The sequence below is a fragment of the Cnephaeus nilssonii genome, assembly GCF_951640355.1.
Source record: "Cnephaeus nilssonii genome assembly, chromosome: 5".
Lineage (NCBI taxonomy): Eukaryota > Metazoa > Chordata > Mammalia > Chiroptera > Vespertilionidae > Cnephaeus > Cnephaeus nilssonii.
The window spans coordinates 55,592,200-55,615,565 of NC_137076.1; the positions used below are offsets into that span (position 1 = coordinate 55,592,200).

The 23,366-nt window shown below is 41.7% G+C and overlaps 1 protein-coding gene across 1 annotated transcript in view; it reads right to left on the reverse strand.

The window, feature by feature from the left end:
* Positions 1 to 23,366, reverse strand: part of ARHGAP10 (Rho GTPase activating protein 10) — a 265,531-nt gene that overhangs the window by 163,896 nt on the left and 78,269 nt on the right. The window contains exon 4 of the mRNA XM_079771261.1: positions 4,375 to 4,446. Within this exon, the coding sequence (XP_079627387.1) occupies positions 4,375 to 4,446 (72 nt within the window). The remainder of the gene's footprint in view (positions 1 to 4,374; positions 4,447 to 23,366) is intronic.

Sequence of the window (23,366 nt, forward strand, 5' to 3'; positions counted from 1 at the left end):
GACAAATGATAGATAATTGAGCAACATAAGACAAAAGGCTCTATCAAGGATCAAACTAAATACAAATAAAAACTTTTTTATAAAACTGCATTACAAACTCAAGTACTAATATAGTAATATAGGTTGGGTAGCAATATAATGAATAAAGCAAGCTGGAAGAGGAAGTCATTAAGGCGGGTGGGGCAGTGGCAAACCAGAAAGCCTATCTACTCCGGAGGGGAAGGCAGCCACCACAGCTCCAGCACATTTCTGCCTCATGGAAATGTAGGCCCAGCCTAGAGGGCGTCCTCTGACTTTTTCTGGAAGAGCTGAAAAACCCAGTGATTTTTAAATAGTGGTAACAAATTTAAAAGTTTTTTGACATGAGTAAGCCAAACAAAATTATGTTCATAGGTTAAATATAATTAATAATTAATGGGAAGTCAGCTTGTAATCACTAATAAAATCTCACATGCAAAAGAAAATAGTGAAGAGCTATTACTTAAAATTGGTCAAATAAGATGCACACTGTGTAACTGGTAAAGGGAATTAATAACGCTAAGAACCACAATTTAAACAACCAGATCTTCTGAATACATTAGAAATTATAAATATGTGTGTGTGTATACATATAAAGGTGTCATTACAAATCACTGAGGAGAAATATGTGTGTGTGTGTGTGTGTGTGTGTGTGTGTGTGTGTGTGTGTATTTAATTTTATTCAACCAATGGCACTGGAGTAATTGGTTAACTGCTGTCTGGAAACAGAATGAGAACCACATCTCATATCAAAATTAATTCCAGATGGATTGAACGAGTCACAGTAAAAAATGAAGTCATACCAAAAAAAAAGTTATTTTCACAGACATCAGAAAACAGAAGGGCCTTCTAAACCAAAAAGCAACAGAAGCAGCCTTTGCAGAATAACATTTAAATAGGTTCTATTATCAATATAAGTTTAGCTCTGGCCGTGCACCAAAAGTTCACCGGTTGGATTCCTGGTCAGGGCACATACCCAGTTTGTAGGTTCAATTCCTGGTTGGGGTGCATACAGGAGGCAACCAATCGATGTTCCTCTCTCACATCAATGTTTCTCTCTCTCTCTCTCCTTCTCCTTACCTCTCTAAAATCAATAAAAATGTATTTAAAATAATAGTAAGTTTTGCTGTACCCATGTGATCTCTGCACGCCCCTCCTTACTGGAAGCCACATTTTCATTACCTGATTGCCTGAAAATCTGGAGGAGCGATTCTAAATTCTCCCACTGCAACTCTTACCGAGATCGGGTATTTCTCCGTGTCCTTACACCTCTACTTGGCTTCTATGTGGTTTGGTGCCTGTATTTGTTTCAGGCGCCTAAGTCAACTATTGACAGTGCAGTGTGGACACTTGGGAATAAGTGACAAACCCCGAGGGAGGTGACACTGCTTCAGAGGAGGTAAGAGCTGAGCTAGGCCATGAGGGACACTGTCCAGCAACCTGCTGTGACACAGCAGAGACCCACCTGTGTCCTGCAATGGAAAATGGGGCTTTTTCAACAGAGACGAGAATGTGGTAAATAAGAAAATGCAGCAGAATCTACAGAATGAAGGGACAAGCCCAAGTAAAGAGAGAGGACTGAAGGAGCATTCAGCCACAGAGAAAAAGCAAACAGTAGAAAAGATACCTTGGGGCTTTTAAAAAATCCAATTTACAAAACCACCTAGCAGTTTAGATGACAGTAAAACCACAAGTTAAACACGTAATTGGGATTGTAGAAATTGGAGAAAAGAGTAAACAGAACTGAAAGAGCTTGGATATGAAGGCGAAGGGTAGGGCAGTACCAGATGGGAAAAAGGAGAAAAGAAAAGAGAAGATAAACATTTTGTCATTCACATCCAAAAAAATTCTGCTGTGGTCAACTTTTAAAGACTTTTTAAAAAAAATCCCCACATGAAAACTGCCTTATGCTATTTCAAAGAAGATCCTTAACTTAAGAGAATCAGTTTTGTGTGTGTTTGTGTGTGTTTTCTTAAGTATCCCAGGTAAGTAGATAAACCAGTGGAACAAGACCAATGTGTTTATTAAAATATGACTGAATGTTTAGGAAGCAGGGATGTAGAAAATAACAAAATGCCCCAATTACAAAGCCTTCTAGAATTCTCAGTAGAATTGGTTAGTCATTAGGCACCTTACAGAGTAAGACAGAATAGAGGCTACTAGAAAACAAAGAACAAAGCATAGTATTTTCTCTTCAAGATTTAGCAATCTAATAAAAGAGGCAGATGTTTATCTATTACAAGAACATCACCATTCCCTACTCTTTATTATAATATACAAGACTGCTGGTAAAACAAAAAAAACAAAGACAAAAAAGGCTTCTGCCTATGACCTACAGTGACTGGCCTACTCAAAGGTAACATCTATAGATATAACAGTCAACACACATACTGTACACAAGAAGGTAGGATGGATCCTTCATAAACTTGAAGCTGGAAGAACAATGAGGAAATAAAAAAGGGGGACTTTGGGATAGAATTTGGCCACTAACCAGCTCCAGGCATAAACCAAAACTATTAAAATAATTTCTCCTTTTCATATGGCAGTTTATTTTGCAATTGCTTTATAGGCTATACTCTGAACAAGAAGCTGGGGACATTTGATGGAGAAGAGTCAATAGAAAATCAAGGTGAGGTATTTAGGAAAACCCAGCAGTTATTATAGGAAATAAAAAGAAAATATATTTAAATCACAATCACGTTTCATTTCCAGAACATAATCCTTGCCATACAACTACCATCATTCCAGTAAAACAAGAAAAGTAATAAATGGACATTTGTTTGCATTCAATACCTACCAGTGAAATGTTGAAAGAGAAAATAACTAAGACGTTCAAGTTTTAAAATACCCTAAGAAGACAAGATCATAAAACCGATAATAAAACTACACAACAGAGCAGTCAGAGCCCCCAAGTCCTTCATGTTACAGATCAGAAACTAAAGCCCAGTACTTGTCCAAGTCTCAGGTGGCAAACCAGACCTCGAGTGTCCTGCTACAAAGCCAGAGAACACAATTCAGCTTCATGAAGCTCAGCTAAGGGTCCCAGGAAGGGAAATTGGGGGGCACCCTCCCTGACCTCGCCTCAAAACATAGTGTAGCCCCGGCCGGGTGGCTCAGTTGGTTGGCGCATCCTCTTGTACACCAAAAAGGTTGCAGGTTCGATTTCTGGTCAGGGCACATACCTAGGTTGCAGTTTCAATCCCCAGTAGGGGTATGTATGGGAGGCAACTGATTAATGTTTGTCTCTTTCCCTTCCTCCTTCCTCCTCCCTCCCTTCCTCTCTAAAATCAATAACCATATCCTTGGGTGAGAATTAAAGAATATATACACCCTAAGAACTGTAAAATACTATATCGAAAAGAAATGTCTAACAGTTTAACAAATGGCTTAAAAGAAAATTGATTCCATAAATAGCAACTAAATACTTGGTGCTCTTTGGGCCCACCTGCGTAGCTACAGCCATTGAGGCCTCAATGTTAATTTGTATTTTTTTTAATTTAATAGCATATTTAGGAAGATAAAGAAAAACACTTCACATACCCAAGCCATGGGGGGGGGGGGGGGGGGGGAGACACAAAATACAAATATAAAAACTCTCTTCCCTAAAACTGATGTTATTCTCTTCTCCTTGGGCCAGGTCAAAAATGGTTAACCACACCCAGAATATTACTTTTTCTCCCTCAAGTACATGGCACAAAATTCAGAGGAAAGGTTAGTGGAATTTATTTCTCTGGGATAATCTCAAAGCAGGGTTCTAAGGAAAACTTTAGTAGTTGCTAAATATATCCCAGGCCCCCTGTGGCAACATCATCCATTATCCCAGAAATCCTGGCTCACTCCTCCATCCCTGAGCGCAGTGTGGTTCCCTCGTCCTGGACGACCCAGCTCCTATAACAACACTGGCACCTAACAGAAGCTCAATAAACGGAAGGAAATCACATCCCAATAGCCTAACAGCCTCTTCCTAGTTTCAATGGCCTCGTGGTGCAGCCGAGTTTCTAAATCGCTCTCTAACCCACTGCAATGCTCCGCTCCTCCATACAGGATTAGGCACTCTCTCCGGATAAATGTGTTGTTTGGTTCAAGACCGTCTTAAAACTCTAGATGGAATAGTGTAGCCCAAGAAGATTATTAGAGGCTTCATTGTCCTGTCCAGGTTTTTTGTTTTGTTTTTCATTTCATATCCCCCCCGCCCCCACACACACCTCAAGGGGAAAACGCATATTTAAAACATAAAACAGCAGATGGTTTATCCCAACAGCTCCTTCGAAGCTGCCAAGCGTGAGTAAAGTGCACACTGAGGCACAGAGGCATGGACGTTTTCTGCTTACAAGTGTACTCAAATTAGACACCAACCTTTACAGCTCCCAGTTGCTCTTTCCTGAATTTTTCCAAGGGTTTAATCAGGGTTTCAGTTACACTTAATGCCTAGAGAACAAGAGTGATAACAAAAGAACATCAGATTAGTTTTCCCAAAAGGAAAAAGTTAGCACTGCATTTCCCTCTCCCATCCCACCCAGAAATAAAATGAACAGCACCTTTAACTGCTTTATCTAGCCCTGCCAATACAGCCATTGAATCACTTCTAAATTTACGAACACACTAGGTTCTCCACAAATATTTTCAGGGAAGAGGAGGTGGGGCGCCACGCCAGGGAAATGCACCACCCAGTCCCACACAGCCCCACAGAGCTCTGGGAAATAGCAGGAGGGTTGTCTTTACATAACAAAGGGGTCTATCATGTCCATTAACAGAACACTTCTGTTTAAGGGGGTTTTCCCCCTCCCTCTCCTCAGAAATGTAAAAGTCAATTACATTCCTTTATTAGTTATCAGACTACATTATGTTAAGGGCTAGGTTTGTGGCTGCAAGTTTAAATACACTCAGTCTGCCCTTCACAGCTGAAAATTTCTCCTGAGGATTTCAGGTGCCAGCGAAGCAGTGTCCCCGGAGCTCATGAGTCAGTAAATATTGGGCGTGTTGGCACACAGCACAGAAGGGGAGACTGACAAGACAGCAGCCACACACAGACTCCAACCGCAACCGCACTCACTCTTACATTGGCTGGAGAGGGCTTTTCATTTGAAGACAGAATCTATAACAAACAACGCTGAAACGCAAATAAAAGGAAACATTTACCTAAGGAGACTGCATTTAACATCAAAGTCAATGACTTTCTTAACCTCTCTTTCCAGGAGATCAGAAATATCCAGAATAGAAAAGGGAACCTCAAAACACTTTACAATAATGTGCCACCCCTATTATTATCCCAAACAAAGGCCCCTAAAAATTCAAACTAAAAATCACAGGGGGAAAAAAAAATACATGGCTTAGAATAGGAAAGGATATTTTTTAAATCCTCACTGATTTTAGAGAGAGAGAGGAAGGGAAAGAGAAAGAGAAATATCCATCAGTTGCCTCCTATATGCATACCCTAACCAGGGATCAAACCTGCAACCTGAGTATGTGCCCTGACTGGGAACTGAAACCATGACCTTTCGGCATAGGGAACGATGCTCCAACCAAGTGAAACTTTAAGCAAAGGTGCATTTGTAGTGTTTCATTGTGTAAGGGTTTCTCCCAAAGAGGCCATTCATACTGTGCGGTAGGGAATCCTCATGATGCCAGAGTTTGAACTCTCTTCCCCTGCCTTGTCATGGACAAAATAACCATCTGGGAGCATCTCCCTTCACTTCGCTTCCCTTCATGAAACCTGCAGACCCACTGTACTGACGCTTGTTTTCTCCTATGTCCTACTGCAGGGAGCGAAGGGTCTGTACTCCTATGACAGTTCTACACTGGTGCATGGTCAGCACCCCATCTCCCCCCACGTTAGAGATGTTGAACCATGACTTTTGGTTCACATGGCCCTTTAGATGTGCTCTCATCTATTAAAAGCTGATCCATCTTAAATCCATCTTTAAAAAAAGAAGAGACATTCCCTCACGTGACCTTGTGTTTCCTTTCAGCAGACATCTCTCTGCTCTGTCTTCATGGACAGCATTCTGAAGAAGGGTTATTGCCACAAAGGTCTCACTTTTTGGTCATAACTACCTGCATGTTAGTTCTTTCTTAGATATTGCTAAGGTCTCATTCCTTCTTTAATTTATCCTCAGCTCACAGTTACATTCCTTTCTTCTTTCACCCAGTGCTGTGATGGCTTGTTTCAATCTCCATTGCTGTGGACTGGAGCTAAGCTCCCCTTTCCTGACCCGAGCGCTGGGACCTTTTCCTTCTGTCCTCTACCCGTCCTATGGCCTATGGCCTTCCATAAGTTCAAACGCATCCCCTGCAGATGTCTTCCAACTTTGTATCTCTGATCTGCACTTCTTTTTCAGGCTGGGGACCTGTCTCTGTTTCACTAATCTTTTGGGTATCTCTCAGAGAGTTTGAGCATGGGACAAAGTTTGAAAAGAGAGGAGAATGAAGGGAGGATCATTACAAACAGTGGCCAGAGCACTTCCCACAGAACCATGAACATTCCTGAGCAGGACGGCTGGCCCTTGGAGACAGGGGAGCAAGAGCTTCTGAAGACATTCATCTGCCTCGTTGTGAGATCCTTCTTTTTTTTTTTTTTTTAATATATTTTATTGATTTTTTTACAGAGAGGAAGGGAGAGGGATAGAGAGTTAGAAACATCGATGAGAGAAAACACCAATCAGCTGCCTCTTGCACACCCCCTACTGGGGATGTGCCCGCAACCAAAGTACATGCCCTTGACCGGAATCGAACCCGGAACCCTTCAGTCCACAGGCCGACGCTCTACCACTAAGCCAAACCGGTTTCGGCGTGAGATCCTTCTTTAGCCATGCAGGGAGAAGGTGTGTGATTTAGTTCATCCTGGGTGAGAGTATTGCCAAGAGAGTGAACACACCAGCATAATATGACACTGTATGCACATTGCTGGCAAGCTGCATGGAGGAGGCACCTGAGTAAGAGAAGACTTCCGGAAGGGGATAATGCAGAACTGGGCCGAAACAGGGCACAGTTCTCCACGCAAAGGGTAAGGGTACAAAGAGAGGGGAAAACAGCAATTTCAGGGCATGAGACTACAAGCAGCTCAGTGTCACTAAAGCAGCTGAAGAAGTCCAGAGTGAGGATCAGGTGGGCACCTGGGAAATGCTCAGAAAATGCTAATGTAGGCACCAATAACATGGTATATGAAGGGCTTTCTAAAATGTGAATCCTAGCCCTGGCTGGGAGGTTCCGTTGTTTGGAGCATCGCCCTGTACACCAAAAGGTGGCAGGTTCGATTCCCCATCAAGGCACATACCTAGGCTGCGGGTTGGATCCCTGTTTGGGGTACATATGGGAGGCAGCCAATCAATGTTTCTATCTCACATCGATGTTTCTCTCTCTCTCTCTCTCTCTCTCTCTCTCTCTCTCTCTCTCTCTCTCTCTCTCCCCCACCCCCACCCCTTCTTCTCTCAAAAAAAAAAAATCAATAAAAACATCTCCTCAGGTGAGAATTTTTTAAAATGTGAATACTAAAACTCCATACTCTGTCCTTCAAAAAGGACCATACCACAAAGATTACACAAGAGCAATTTTTAGGTCATTATATTTTCTTTCCACTTGGAAAATTAATGTGATGCAATATCTAACTTCCCAGGGCTAACACTAGTGTAGGAAAAGAATATAAGGGGTTTCTGTCTTATTGTTTGTGGGTCAGTAAGCAAATTTTCAAAATAGGAAAGTTGTAGCTATGTCAGATAACACTATATCCAATTCTTCAACAACAACAACATAAAAAACCATTTTAACATAGAATTCATTACCATTTTTCTTGAAGAAAGTCTAATTGTGTAACTTGTGAACTGAACTTTAAGCATTCTATTCAAGAACAAAATAATGTAGCTACTAAATGCTTCAGTAAGGCAATGTGGGTTGAGCAATAAGGATTGTTTTCTGGAATCTCTCACTTCCTTTTATAATCTCATAGAAGTATTGTATAATATTTGTTAGTAACAAGTGTCACTGAAGTTTTCTAATGCCAAGACAGAATTCTTCGTCCCCAGAAACAAATGAATACCAAACACAGCTACCCCCTAAAACTCTGAAGGCAAATTTCTGCTGATGACAGTTTCCCAATTTGAGAGACAGCTGAAGTAATAATGTTGGGAAAAGCTTTCTAAACCATCATATTATAAATCAATCTGATAATTTAAAGTGAGAGAAAGCAAATATAGAATGTGATTTTTAAATATACATATAAGGTTACATAACCATATTTTTTCTCATAACATATTTGAACCAGCCACACACACACACAAAAAAGGAAGCTACGGAAAGCCTTTGCTAATGAGCTCTGGAGAGGGTTCTGGATAGTCTGGCTTACAAACAGAATGTGTCCACACAAACAGAAAACATGTGAATTAATCAGCTGCTCTCACCTTGGAGGAGGGGTCAGCCAACTTTTTCTAAAAGGCCAGGTGGTAATTACTGTAGACTTGGCCACCACATGGCCTCAGCTACAACTACCCAATCCTGCTGTTACAGCACAAAAGCAGTCACGCACAGTACAAAAGTGAATGAGTGTAGCTGTGTCGCAACAAAATTTCATTTACAAAAACAGGAGGGGTAATGGGTTTGGCCCTTGGGCCACAGTTGACTGAGCCCTGCCTGAGAGAATCATCGTGGGTATAGAGGCATAAGATGTCCTACTTACTCTTACCTGATTGCATATTTTCAATATACGTTTACCAAATTTACAGGGGAACAAAAGTTGGGAGCAAAGGTTGAGATACTGGCCGAAACCGGTTTGGCTCAGTGGGTAGAGCGTCGGCCTGCGGACTCAAGGGTCCCAGGTTCGATTCCGGTCAAGGGCATGTACCTTGGTTGCGGGCACATCCCCAGTAGGGGGTGTGCAGGAGGCAGCTGATTGATGTTTCTCTCTCATCGATGTTTCTAACTCTCTATCCCTCTCTCTTCCTCTCTGTAAAAAATCAATAAAATATATTTAAAAAAAAAAAAGGTTGAGATACTGGATGAGAGAGAATCACAGTTCTACTAGCTCTCAAGCTGAAGAGAGAGATGCCAAAATAGTGCCACAGAATTTGCCTGGGACAAGCAATCTATCGTTTCAATGCGGAAAGGCTCAAGTGTAAAAGGTATCTTAACAACAGTTTACGTGAATGTAATAGTGGGCCTTAATAGGGGCTTTAATCCCTAAAGATTAGTGTTAACTGAGGTTTAGCATGTGCTAAAGTCATCATAAACTGGCCTAGAAGATAATGAACACATACATACATCGGTTACATAGATACTATTTGAATCCAAACAAGGTAATCATTCAATTGTGTTCCATTAGATCACAGCTTGTCTCAATAGTATGGCTACCACAATTTAAGAGGGACATTTTCTAAATGGGGCAAAGCAAGAATGCTAAAAAGGTGTAGGAGGAACAGGTAGGAAAACCAGAGGTGTTTAATGGGATTGGGGATAAAAGAACCTTTAGACTTTAGAGGGACTATGAAAGCTGTCTTTCGATATTTAAATGAGTACTGCGGGAGAAGTGAAAATCATTTTGATTTGCTTGAAGAGGACACACCGGGTCCAATGGGGAGAAGCTATTGAACGGACTTGGGTTTACTCTCAAGAGGAACTCACTAAGACCAACCAGGGACCACGCAGTGCGGTGACCTACAGCTCCTTCTGCATAAACAAGTGGAAGCTAGATGACCAATGTCCAGGGACACTCTGCAACAGATTGCTGCACTGAGAGAAAGCTGGCCTGAGACCTCCGAGGTCCTGTCCCTCTCTATGATTGCAGGATTCTATATCACTGGGAGAAGTGGAAGTAGGAACTACCTATCAATGTTGCCTTATCATGTATGATAGCAAACCACAGAATCCACTAGAATTTCACACCTCAACATAAAAGAACAGGATTATCATATAACAGCCTGGGGGATTCAATTTTTCCCCACTAGTCAAGTCTGAAATCCCATTTCATTAGACATTTGTATATAAGAAATTGCATGTATCAAACAAAAAGGCTGCAGAAGGAGCAGGAGCAGGGTGGAGGGGGTCAAAGGCAGGTATCTGTAATACCTTTATTGTTGTTGTTAATCATCACCCGAGTATATTTTTCCATTGATTTTCAGAGAGAGTGGAAGGGAGAGAGAAATAGTGATGTGAGAGAGAGAAATGTCAATGTGAGAGAGACACATCGATTGGATGCCTCCCACATGAGCCCCAACCAGGGCCTAGGATCGAGCCTGCAACGAGGCACTGCCATTGGCCGGAACAGAACCTAGGACCCTTCAGTCCGTGGGCCAATGCTCTATCCACTGAGCCAAACTGGCTAGGGCTGTAATACTTTCAACAATAAAAACAAATTTAAGAAAAAAGAAAAGGAATAGTAGGGCAGTAGCTTTTCCTACCTCTATAGTTTGAGCTACAGCTGAGAACTCTGCTGACAATGTGGCTGACCAGCAGAGATCAGACCCCACTGTGAGATGGAACCACTGCCACTACCTTAAACTCCCCCCACATCTGAAATCACAGGCAAGTCCCTGATTTAAATTCTAAAGAGAATGGGGCTTAGGGCCAAAATCCATATTCAGTAAAAAGGCAACAAAGGCAAAATTACATCCAATGGTATCTTTTAATAACAATATTTTAAAGACATGAGTAAATCAGTATAAATACTAATCATGCCTTTCTTTTTTCTTTTTTTCTTTTTTGTTTGTTTTGTTAATCCTCTCTCGAGGATATTTTTTCCATTGATTTTCTTTTTGAGAGAGAGAGTGGAAGAAAAGGGAAGAGAGAGAGGGAGAGAAACATGGATATGAAGAGACACATCAACTGGTTGCCTCCTGCACAGGCCCTGACTGGGGCCAGGATGGAGCCTCAGTGTAGGTATGTGCCCTTGACCAGAATCAAACTCTTGACCCATCAGTCCAGGGGCCGACACTCTAACCATTGAGGCCAACCGGCTAGGGCCAATCATGCCTTTCTAATCACTCAGTACTAATGAGACCAGACTGAGTCTAGTCTGACAGAAGGATTTATGTCTGTTCCACATGGCCCTCAATATTCTAATTCCGAGTCTTCTTGACCCCAGAGGAATGCATTATCTGAGAGCAAACGAGAATTCCACTATTTTCTCCCATGACCTTCCAGACACTTCCCATTTCATTAGACTAAAGGGAAAACTCTACTTTCCGATCCCAATGTCAAGAAAAGCAACAAAATTACCATTTGGCAGAGACATATTTCTTATTTTCCTTGAAACAGAACCCTGAAAAGGGTGCCAAGGGACTATCATTAAAGCACATCTCCAAACACAGGGAATATTGTCCCCGAAACTGTCCCTCAGGAGAAAGGGACCTGCTCTATATGAGAATTCTTAGTTTCCTTAAGGAGTGCACTTCCCATTATTGTGATCAACAAAGAACTCTAAGCAACTGGTTTCAGATGCTTAGAGATCAGGAACAGTTCTGGGTCAGAAAAACGAGGGAAAGCTAAGAAACATAAGATTTAGTTGTCATTCTGAAGATGCCACCAAAATGATCAGGGCTCCGTGTTTTCGTGAAGATCGCTTTAAAAGGTGAGTGGTTACATTAAGCAAATCATGAAAACACAGCCCAGGGATACATTTTTTTAAAAGACTGTCCAAATTTCCTGCAAATGAGTATTTGTGGCTTGAGATAAAATTTCCAATGAAAGCATCACAGAAAGAGGTTTCAAAAGGTGCTGCTGGATCTCAAAGAACCCAGACAGATATGCCAGGAGGCACTGTGTAAAGCGGTGCTGAAAAGTTCAGAATGCAGTCTGTGATAAACATATGTCTAAGGTGTCAGGAGTTGGAATAACGTTTTCATGAAATAAGTGGGGAAACTACTCCTAAATTATACACTGGTGATTTCATTTTAAAATGCGAACACATATGTAATCAACTAAATAATGAAAGTCGACATGTGATTATCCAGCAGACATACATTTGCATACCTAAAAGTAGGCACATTGAAGCTCTCCAAAAATCGTTTTGTTTAATATTGTCATGGGAAAATGGCATTGCCGTGTAATGAGGCATGAACAACACAGGTAGGGGACATCTGTCCTTTTGGGGTACCAGGCACTTGAAATCCCTCCCTATGTTTGTGGGATTCTCCTTCCTAATGAGGCAGAAGCCACTACAAGAGGTGAAAAAGCCACACACTTGGCTTTCCCAGAAGTCCTGCTGTGAGTGTTGACATCTGAGCAGAGTTCCATTAATTACATGCTCCCACCCAAGACTCTGATTTGGAAGCTGATGTGTCAAAAAACAAGTGACCGAAGAGTCTAGTGGGCGGTAGCCACTACGCCAGTTTCTAGAGGCAGCAGCTGTACCAACAGCCAGCCACCAGGGACTGCGGGGGTGTTGCTGATGCAGGCTGTAGTGTTTATACCCAGTGGCAAAGTGGAGATTGTCTTCTCCAGGCCCAGGTCTTCGGTGTGACCTGGGACATCATTCTTGGTTCCAAAAAACCTTATAAAGACACTGCAATCTAACCAATATTCTTTAATAAATTAACTTCCTGAACAAGACAGCCAGACCTTGCAAATGAATATCTAGACTAATACAGGATATTTCAACGTTTTCAGAACCTTAACTAATCTGATCAAAATGATTCCCGTACTATCCTTTTTTTTTCTTCTCATTTTTTTATTAAGGTATTATATGTGTACATATCTTACCATTGCCACACCCCCACCCCACTCCCATACATGCCCTCACCCCCCAGAGTTTTGCGTCCATTAGTTATGCTTATATGCATGCATACAAGTCCTTCAGTTGATCTCTTATCTTCCCCACCTCTCCCTAACCTTCCTGCTGTAATTTGACATTCTGTTTGATGCTTTACTGTCTCTGTATCTATCTTTTTGTTCAACAGTTTATAATGTTCTTTATTATCCATAAATGAGTGAGATCATGTGGTATTTTTCTTTCACTGACTGGCTTATTTCACTTAGCATAATGTTCTCCAATTCCATCCAGGTTGCTGCAAATGGTAAGAATTCCTTCTTTTTTATGGCAGCATAGTATTCCATTGTGTAGATGTACCATAGTTTTCTGATCCAGTCATCTGCTGATGGGCACCTAAGCTGTTTCCAGATCTTAGCTATTGTAAATTGTGCTGCTATGAACATAGGGGTGGATATATCCTTTCTGATTGGTGTTTCCAGTTTCTTAGGATATATTCCTAGGAGTGGGATTACTGGGTCAAATGGGAGTTCCATTTTTAGTTTTTTGAGGGAACTCCATACTGTTCTCCACAGTGGCTGCACCAGTCTTCAACATCTACAGGCAGCTTATACAACTTAATAAAAGGAAGATAAATGATCCAATAAAAAAAATGGGCAACGGACCTAGATAGAATCTTTTCAAAAGAAGACAGAAGGAAGGCCAAGAGACACATGAAAACATGCTCAACGAAACTAATTATCGGAGAGATACAAATCAAAATGACAATGCGGTACCATCTCACACCTGTCAGAATGGCTATCATCAACAAATCAACAAATGACAAGTGTTGGCGAGGATGCGGAGAAAAAGGAACCCTCGTGCAGTACTATCCTTCTTAATATTCCTACATAAGATTTTTTTTCCCGATTAAACTAACTCATTTTTACTTAATTAGATTACTCTCCATCCACACTCATCCTTTGCTACCTCTTTGTCCATCGAGCAGGCCTCTCCCTGTCCTGTGCCTTCCCCCATCCATCAGGACTCCAGTTTTAATAGGAAAATTTAAATGGACAATAAAGTCCTCCCACCTTTTTTTAGTGATTGAAATAAGATGAGAAAGAACAGAGTCAAAGATTCTGATATGACAAGAGTGTGAAGATGGACTAATAATACTCGCACTCTACCTACTTAACACAATTAAGTAAAAAGAGGAAGGGGATGTCACAGTAGAAACAATTCTAACTTCCAAATAAAGAAACCCCTGTATGACATTTTATTTTTAAGCAAGCTAACCTAATCCTCCTGGTAGAGAAAAATAATGTAAAAATGAAATTAAGTTTTTGGTATTAGCTCAAACACACCAGCTAAGAATTAATGAGAATCTTAATGAACCCATACCCGAAGCGCTAACTGGGACACGGGTACAGAGATGCTGTAAATTAATTAACCTAAGTTTAAACCTAAAAATTAGAAGCCAATTAATATGAAATGGTTTCTTGAATGTCTGATTCTTTCAAAACCATGGCATCTCACTTAAGGCCTAGGAACTATAACTTGTAAAATATATATTCCAAATTCACTAGTTCAGTTACCACACTTCTGCTTTCCTTCAGACAGTCCAAGAATAAGATGTCCCCAAAAACAGTTTATATCAACTTTCAATCCTAAATTCTGAATAGCTTAAAAGCTAACAAAACTAGAGGATTTGAACTAAAGTTCTGACCACTTCTGCTCTCGGACTTTATTCCCAGAATATCTGGCTATGACCTATCTCTGGGGAAAAAGAAAAATTAGGTAAGTGTTACACAAAAGTTTAGGATTCCCTTAAGGAACAAATATCTTTGGGTTTGAAGGGGGGAAAAAAAGAGTTTGCGTCAATTTTGAAGAACATTAATCAAAAAAAGAAAGTAATCATTATATTTAGGTTATTTACATCAAATAGACTCCACCAATAAAGATATTTTTATTATGCTTAGGAAAAAATGAAAACCTTCAAAACAAACTATTGGCTATATTAAGAATGAGTTAACCTAACCTAATAAGGATGTGCAGAGATTCAACCTTGATCTTCTTTCCATCCGTGTATGAGAGACAATACAGAACTAACTTCTATTTTTAAAACAAAATAAATACTTGGGCAGAACATTATGAGAAGGAATAAAAGCCCACAGAAGTAAATAAAAGATAAGCCTAACAAGACAGCTGTGAAAGTATCATGAGAGAATTTGCTATTTTGTTTTTTAGGCTTAAATAAGAGAACATTTTAACTTCTAAAGTGAATGGTATAATTCAGTGGCATAGTGACAAATGGAACCTACTGAATAATATAAGGCAATAAACTGTTGAATCAAGAAAATATGAGAGAGGGGAGAGGGGGGAAGGAGGGAGGGAGGGAGGGAGGGAGGGAGAGAGAGGGGGTGGGGGACTGTTCAGAAAAGAACATCTAGGCCTTTGACCAAGGACAAAGAGAGATCTCCAGCCCTTCTGTGATGCCTGGGCTATTTGAGTGTCCAAGAGAGAAAAGGAAGGACATGGGACAGAAAGGCTCTTGCCTGCTCATTCTCTCCCACTCAAACTGGACAAGAGCCTAACTCCTCACTATATCCTTATACTAGGCCTTCAAAAATATGTTTTATTAATGAAGTGGGAATCTCCTTTAAATTTCAATAACATAAAGAACAGAGTTTCCATACAAACGCAGCATTTCCTGGTGACAGTGGTAACAGTAACCATGCAGCATTTCCTGCTGATGGAGATAACCGTAACCATAAATACCTACACTGAGTCTCCTGTATCCATTATCTCTGACTCAAAAACAGTCTGTGTCTATACTAATCCAGGTCTCTCTAAAAAGCAGACACCAAGACAGGATTTAAAATACAACAAATGTAATAGAGGAAACCTCTGTGAGAGAAAAGAGGGAGGGAGCCAGGGAAGGCTGGAAGAGCTGTCAGTGATGCAGGGCTGAGCCCAGGGGAAGGAGACAGGGGAAGAAGGCTGGGGGGACCATGTTAGACTGAATGCAGTTCCAGGGAAAGTTTGGCAAGGCTCTCAGGGACTCCCTGAGCCCAGGCTGCCTGTCGCAGGATTCCAGAGTCCCCAGGAGTGAGCCTGGTTTACCACCCCTGCTGTGCTCACTGGCTGCAGACAGGCATAAGCCGCATGGCCATGGCCTTGGCCTTAGCACGAATGCAGTGATGGAGCCACAGAGCAGCTGGGCCTGATGGTCAACTACGCTCCCTGTAGTTGGAGATCTGAGAGCAGACTCATGGCTGCCAAAGTCCAATTCTTCCCACTGCACCATCACGGCCACTGGTATTCCTCCGGACCCCAGCACTATTTTGGCACTGCATTTCCTTAAATCTAACATGCCATTAATAGTAAAACACTCCATCATTTTATAGACTATGAAGAAGAAACGCTAACAAAATCTTGATTTAGTATCTTAACATTTGGAGCTTTTATATGTACTGAAAAAGCTCTTTGATTGAGAGTTAGGTATATTTTTACCATATAACCCTCCTGTGCATGAGCAAAGAAGAAAACAAGCAATTTGTTAAGATATTTCTAAAACAACTTCAGAGTCCAACTCCTCTGAATCCCTTTTCCTTTCAGCAACTAATACCTGGCTTTCCCCACCTATTTTTTTCCTCTGTGTTGTCAAAAATATTGGTGATGCAGTATTTCCTTAAGGAGTGCTCCACTGTGGTCTCCAGGATTTTCCTCCAAGACAATGGCACCCACTCGTTAGAGGCTGACGTTAGCACTTCCTTGACCTAACCAGATCTCACTGGAAGATCTTTAGACACCCACCAGGACTCATATTTCCTCTTTAACTGGTCCTCACATGGTTTGGTGACTGAAATACCGAGAGCCTACAAGTTGTCCAAACAGGCCGGGAGAAAACAGAACCAAATTCATGTTTCTTCAGGACCACTGCCTGGTAGATAGCAGCTATAAAGACACATCTCCATTTCACCCATGCTGAAAGGTGGAGGAAAGGGCATTAACTCCTACAAGGAGCGAAAGGCAAGGAATAATGTCTTTGGGATCCCACAAAAGAAGATTTGATTGTTAGTCTCTGTCACCAACGTATTTTGTGATGTAGATCCAATCATTCCACCTCACTTGTTCTAGTACTAGCCTGCTTGTTTGTTTGCTTAAATCAAGTGGTTAAGTGTGAATTATCCTAAGTTCTCTCTCAGCCCTTTGTTTTAAGAGCCAAGGACACACCTCTGAGTACTTCATGACAGGATCTTAAGAATGATTTGAGATGCCCTGGCTAAACCCACAGTAGTTTTCTCAGAAAACTGTACATTCAGCTGAACTGATTCCCACTAAGGGAACCATGTCTCTGGATCAGACAATGAAGTAAGCAGGCTGGTTACATTCGGGTGTCCCTTGTTATGTGGGCAGAGGAAGAAGAGTTCATGTCTATTCTTTGCTCTTTCATGCCAGCACTCACTGGTTAATCAGAAGAACTAGCTGATTCCTCAGAAGCAGGGAACACGCCCCAGGATATTAAAATAGGAAACATAAGTTTCAGTGGGGAAGTAGGATCTGGGATGACAAGGCTGTGAGGCCACAGATGACAGTGAGTCACCGAGCGAGAACACTGAGTCAGAGGCACGGTCCCACACAAACGGGGGTCCAAGAAGGAGCCCAGGCCTCCTGCGGAAGACATCCTCACTCGCTTTAGAATTTTGATTTGAGTTAGTCCTGACCATAATGTCCATAGGATTCTGGGCCAGTCAAAACACAACTCTCAAAAGGTACATTCTCAAAAAAACAACACAGGTTTCACAATGACATCCACATTTAATGGAATTATAATGGGTTTACAAGAAAAAAACAACATCACAGTATTTGAAAAACTGATGATATGTCAAATGGGAAAATTCTTCATAAAGTTAGATCTCTACAAACTTTTAAACAAAACTGAGAAATGTTTTCATAAATAAATTGAAGATGGATTTTTCCCCCCCATCTGTATGTGCCTGGCAACAGAATTCCACACAAAAATGTGACACTTTATCTATAAAAGAACTGATTAAAACAGGCCTGATATATCATATAAAATTTATAATTAAAGTAAGATGAAACTAAAGGCACAGTCTTTCCAACGGGATGCCCCAGGTACTGAACACATTACAGGAACTCACAATGTTAAACACAAACCAAGTAACACTAAACTTCCTAACAGCAGAAACCTGTTCCACTAAACAAACCACCTAGGATCAGTGGTCGGCAAACTCATTAGTCAACAGAGCCAAATATCAACAGTACAACGATTGAAATTTCTTTTGAGAGCCAAATTTTTTAAACTTAAACTTCTTCTAACGCCACTTCTTCAAAATAGACTCGCCCAGGCCGTGGTATTTTGTGGAAGAGCCACACTCAAGGGGAAAAAGAGCCGCATGTGGCTCCTGAGCCGCAGTTAGCCGACCACGGACCTAGATATAGTCCAAAATCCTTTGGAAATGACAGGTCAAAGCTTATATTTTTAAAGATTATTTGAACCATGTGGTAGACCTACAGTCATTAAAAGGCAATTTATAGTGCATCCAACTTGCAGACAGCTTTAGCTCCAAAGCTAGGAATGCCAGCCAAGTCTTCACTGACACCCTAGGCCAGTGGTTCTGATCTCAGCCTGCGTGACAATAACCTGGAGGCCGATGAATCCCATCCCAGAGTTTCTGACACAGTTGGTCCGGGTTGGGGCCCAAGAGTTTGCATTTCTAGCATGTTCCCAGGTGATACTGATGCTGATGGGTGAGGGGCCAACCACGGAGGACCACTGCCCCAGGGTGAACTATGGAAAGATTATCATGAAAATGTCTACCAAAGGATAAACATGATTTAGTTCATTTTAACCAACATGCGTTTTTCTAATAATATGATGAAACTTTTGAAATTAAAAAAAAAAAACAGAAAATTTGGGGCAAATACCAGTGTCAAAACCCCGCAAAAGATATAGAAACCACTTAACTACATGACTGTAAGATATCTGAGACAATGAAAGAAATGATGAGAAAGGAGTGAAGCAAATCAGACAAGGATTGAGGGAATGCTGGTGTCTTGCCTGGAACCATCTAAACTATTAACAAAACGTGTTTGGTTCTCAGAAGCGTAGGGCCTTCCTTATCCGGCATAAGCTCAGGGCAAATCACCCAGCAAGCTTTCCCCAACCCAGTGTTTCCACAAGGGTAAAATCTGTGGTGGGAAAAACAACATGGAATAAATGGAAGAGGGTCTCAACCACCTCCAGAGTCTGTGCAGGCACAGGGTCATCTTGCTCAGGTGGGAAAGGGATGCAGCTGGTGGAAGAGACACCCCCTCCCGCCTGCTTGCCAGCCCAGTGGCATGGGGAGGGGGGCACTTTTGTGCATCGTCAGGCAAGTTAGACCTTCTCTCTCCGGTTATCCCCTTTCCCCAAAGCTTTCCTGGGCCTCTGGGCCTCGCACAATCCCCAGAAACTGAGCGGTCATAGTTCAGAGGACAAAACTAACTCCTACGATAAAAGGATACATGCAGAGAAGTAAAGACAGGATGAAGCCCTTTTAAACACTACAGCACTATTTTAAAAGTCCTTAAATTCCTGGCCAGCAGCCCGCCTGGGATAAGGACACCCTGTCCTGCATCACCAGAGAGAGCATCTCCGGAATGCTGGCGGAGACACCATGCAGCAGCTCCCTCCGAGAACATGCACGGACGACTGCAGAGCAATGCTGGCCACTCACGGCACCCGGCTCCTCACTTTCACAGTCATGGTTGGCAATATTTTCAGCACAAACAACTTACTTGAAAACACTGTCCTGAATAAAGACAATATTGGCCTTTTATGGGGCGAGGCACAACCATTCACAGAAACCAGACTTCTGTGCACGGAGGGAAAACTCTGGCTGGCTAGACGGGCCTTCTTTCCACTTCCCTTCCCGACACTTCAGTTAATAGCTACAGAGCTGGACACCAGTGGGGGACAGGCAAACACACACCTCCCTCTTTTCCAAAATCGATTTGTTTTCCCCAAGGAGGAAACTACCCTCACTTCCATCTTTCCTTACCTGACTAACTCTGATTCACCTGTAAACGCAGCTCAGGAATGGTGTTTCCAATTTTAGAATATTTCTACCTCGATTTACAGCTGTCATTTCCCATTCCTTTTTAAATATGTGGCTGTTTTAACATGCTGCTGGTTTGCAATGTTTGAAGTAAAATAAGAGTTTTTAAAAGTTCACAGGATGAACTGGCATCCACCTGTTTAAAGACCGCCCTTATCTCCTTGTCACTGTGTTGGGGAGGTGAGAGCTGGTGAAACGATACAAAGGCTCTCCTTGGCATCTCTGTCCCCTACAGTCCAGCTCAAATACCACTTCTTCCAGACGGTCTTTCCTGAGCAGCACGGGCTTAGCGGCTCCCCACTCCATGCAGCCACGCTCTATACCTCTGCTATTGCACTTACTGTCATGTATTTTGATTAGCTTTTTACCAGTTAGTCTCCACAACCACATTGGAAACTTCTTGAGAGAGGTATCTTTTCTTATGCAAAAGTTTAAGGCTGGTGTCTAGTAAAGCATGAAAAAAAAATTTTCCCTAAGTATTCAAAGCAACTTAAAGGAACAAAGTTAGCCATAATAATTCCTTACAAATTTACATGCTTTAAAAAAAAAAAGTGATCACTAACTATTAACATTAGGCAGAAACACCCAAAAAACATCAATTATCGGTTAAATGCCAAACTTTTTATCTTTTATTAACTTCACTAGAGGCCCAATGCACAAAATTCGTGCAAGAGTAGGCCTTCCTTCCCCCAGCTGTGGGTGCCTGCTTTTATAGATTATTATCACTGTTAACTCAGAAAATAATGCCATAAAGGTCCTTTAAAGCTAATAAAATATCAGGAATTCTTATCAAGGGTAAAAAAAGGAGGAAGGACCTATAGATTAAAAGAGACTTAGAAACTTATCAATCAAATATATTGTGTTTGGATCCAGATTCAAACAAACCCACTGTTACTGGGGGGGAGGGGAGTGGGACTGGGGAAGGGGTAACAGAATGAATATCAGAAAAATGTGAATACAACCTAATTCTTTATAATATTAAGGAATTGTTATTTGCTTTTAGGTAAGACAGGGATACTGTGGTTCAAAGAGTTATCTTTAAGAGCTACACACAAAGGTATTTATGGATGATCCTGGGCTTTCTATCAAAATAATGGAGGTGGCAGTAAGAGGTAGAGGAGACACAAGATCGGTTATGTGGCAATGGTTTTTGAAGCTGGGTGATGAGTACATGTAGTTTAGTTACATTTTTCTCTCTACCTTTTGTACACGCTCAAAATTTTCAAAACTAAAACTTTAGAGGGAAAAAAAGATCATTCGATATCCAGATGTCCTGTTAATTCTGTGGTTGGTCACAGCTGCCCCCACTGCTTGCTGGCTTTGAATAGTTTCCTGCTATCCAGCAGGTGTTACTGTTCCCACAGAGGGTTATGAGAGACTGTCCCATTCCTCTCTGAGGTTCATGGCCTTATATGGACAACATCCTAGTCTTACTTCTACCCTGAAGTGAAAGCCTAGCCCAGCCATCCTCCTCCTATCTAAGACAGATACCCTATCAACCCCCATCACAACTGAAGATTAAATCAATAAATCCCCTAACTCAGCTCTGAGAACCATGGACAGCCTGGAGCGAAGACCACATTCTGGTTTCTTTGACCTAGTCATTTCACCTCGGGAACATAAAACGGAAACAGAATATCAAGACAGAGAGTAGTGCCCTGAGTGGCTGAGCTGGTTGGAGTGTCACCCTGTACAATCAGGGGTAGGGAATGTCCAGCCCGCGGGCCATATAAGGCCCTCCAAATCATTTGGCCTGGCCCTGCCAAGGCATTAGGGGTGAGTTAATTAAATGTTTGACCAAATTTGGCAGGCTAATTTTTAAGCTGAGAATTTTGTATGCTATAAATATCCAAATGGCCCTTGGCAGAAAAAAGGTTCCCCATCCCTGCTATACACCAAAAGGTCACAGAATCAATTCCCAGTCAGGGCACGTACCTACATTGTGGGTTGGATCCCAGGGTTCAATCCCTCATCAGGGCATGTACAGGAGGCAACTGATCAATGTTTCTCTCTCATATCGATATTTCCCTCCTATCTTCTCTCTCTAAAATCAATAAAAAACATATCCTCAGGTGAGGATTAAAAAAAAGACCGACAGTGGTCACACAGTGTTTCTGCAGAGCTAAAACTGAGCACCAATCTGACCAGTACTATCTTCCCCCAGATACCTGGCTGCCTCCTACAGTTCTCTGTGCACAGGCCTTCCCACCCCACTCCAGGTGTAACGGTACCGGGTCCTACTCTCTGGCTACGTACCCTTCCTTATTAAATTCTGTAGCACTTATCACTACCTGACAATGTATTATATGTGTTTTTTTTAATTATTATTATCACCTCCCCTTTCTAGAATGTAACCTCCCTGAGGGCAGGGACTTGGCTTTGCCTGTGTTCAGATTTTAATCAGTCACTGGAACACAAAAGGCAAAAGGCGATCTGATACATATTTGCTGAAGGCTCAGGATCCCAGGAAAGCACAACTAAGTATCAGAGGGTTGAGACAAAAGTCCATGGCTATTAACAAAGACTAAGAACATGCAGTTTCACCACCAGCCACACACTCACACCCACTTCATGTAGCAGAAAAGTGATGTCACGGTACTATTTTCATCCACTATCACATTTAAACTTGCCTAAACTTGAAAAAATCAGTGACTACAGGATCACATGAATAATGGTTGAATATGTCAGTTTGTGCCAGGAAAACCTAAAGGACCACAGTGCCTTCACAAGCCCTCTGAAAGCCTGAAAAGATGGTGAGAATAGTGTGTCCCAATCCAGTGCCAATTCTACTGCAAATTTTTGTGCAATGAGTGAGTATCGGTCACTTGGTGGGAAACGCAAGCTTTTAAGAAAGGTAAGTTTTATTCAATACACTCAAACTGCCTTGCTGGGCATAAATAACATGATCTACTCAATGCACTCAGCATAGCATCACACACGTGGAGAGCACCCAATGAAGTGTAGCTATTATCATTACTGTTGGGATCACGATTTTCAAGGCAAAGTGGGATCTTAAAGACTTCCAGGCCTGAGTTCCCTCCCTCTCCACACAGCCTAGAAATGGACAGAAAGAGCTCTAACATTGCCCTGCTGTCCCTGTGCTTCTACATAAGCTTTTCTGCTTTTATCTTTTTGATACATTAAGGTTCTGCGTGAGACCCAATTTCAATCAGGGGTGGGGCACCTTTTTTTCTGCCAAGGGCCATTTGGATATTTATAACATCATTCACAGGCCATACAAAATTACCAACTTAAAAATTAGCCTGCTATATTTGGTCAAACATTTAATTAACTCACCCCTAACAATTTGGCAGAGCCAGACCAAGTGATTTCCCAGACCTTAGACAGCCCGAGGACCGGACATTCCCCACCCCTGAATGTAAAACGCAAGTGCTGATGAACATCTAGATGGCACTGATATAGTCTGACTCACTATTTTACTGATCAAGAAACAGGTCCAGAAGTCCAGGAACTTATCTAAAATCTTGCCACGGTCAGCACCACTGAGGAAATAGAAACCTGATTTTCCCTGCTCAAAGTTGGATTTATTC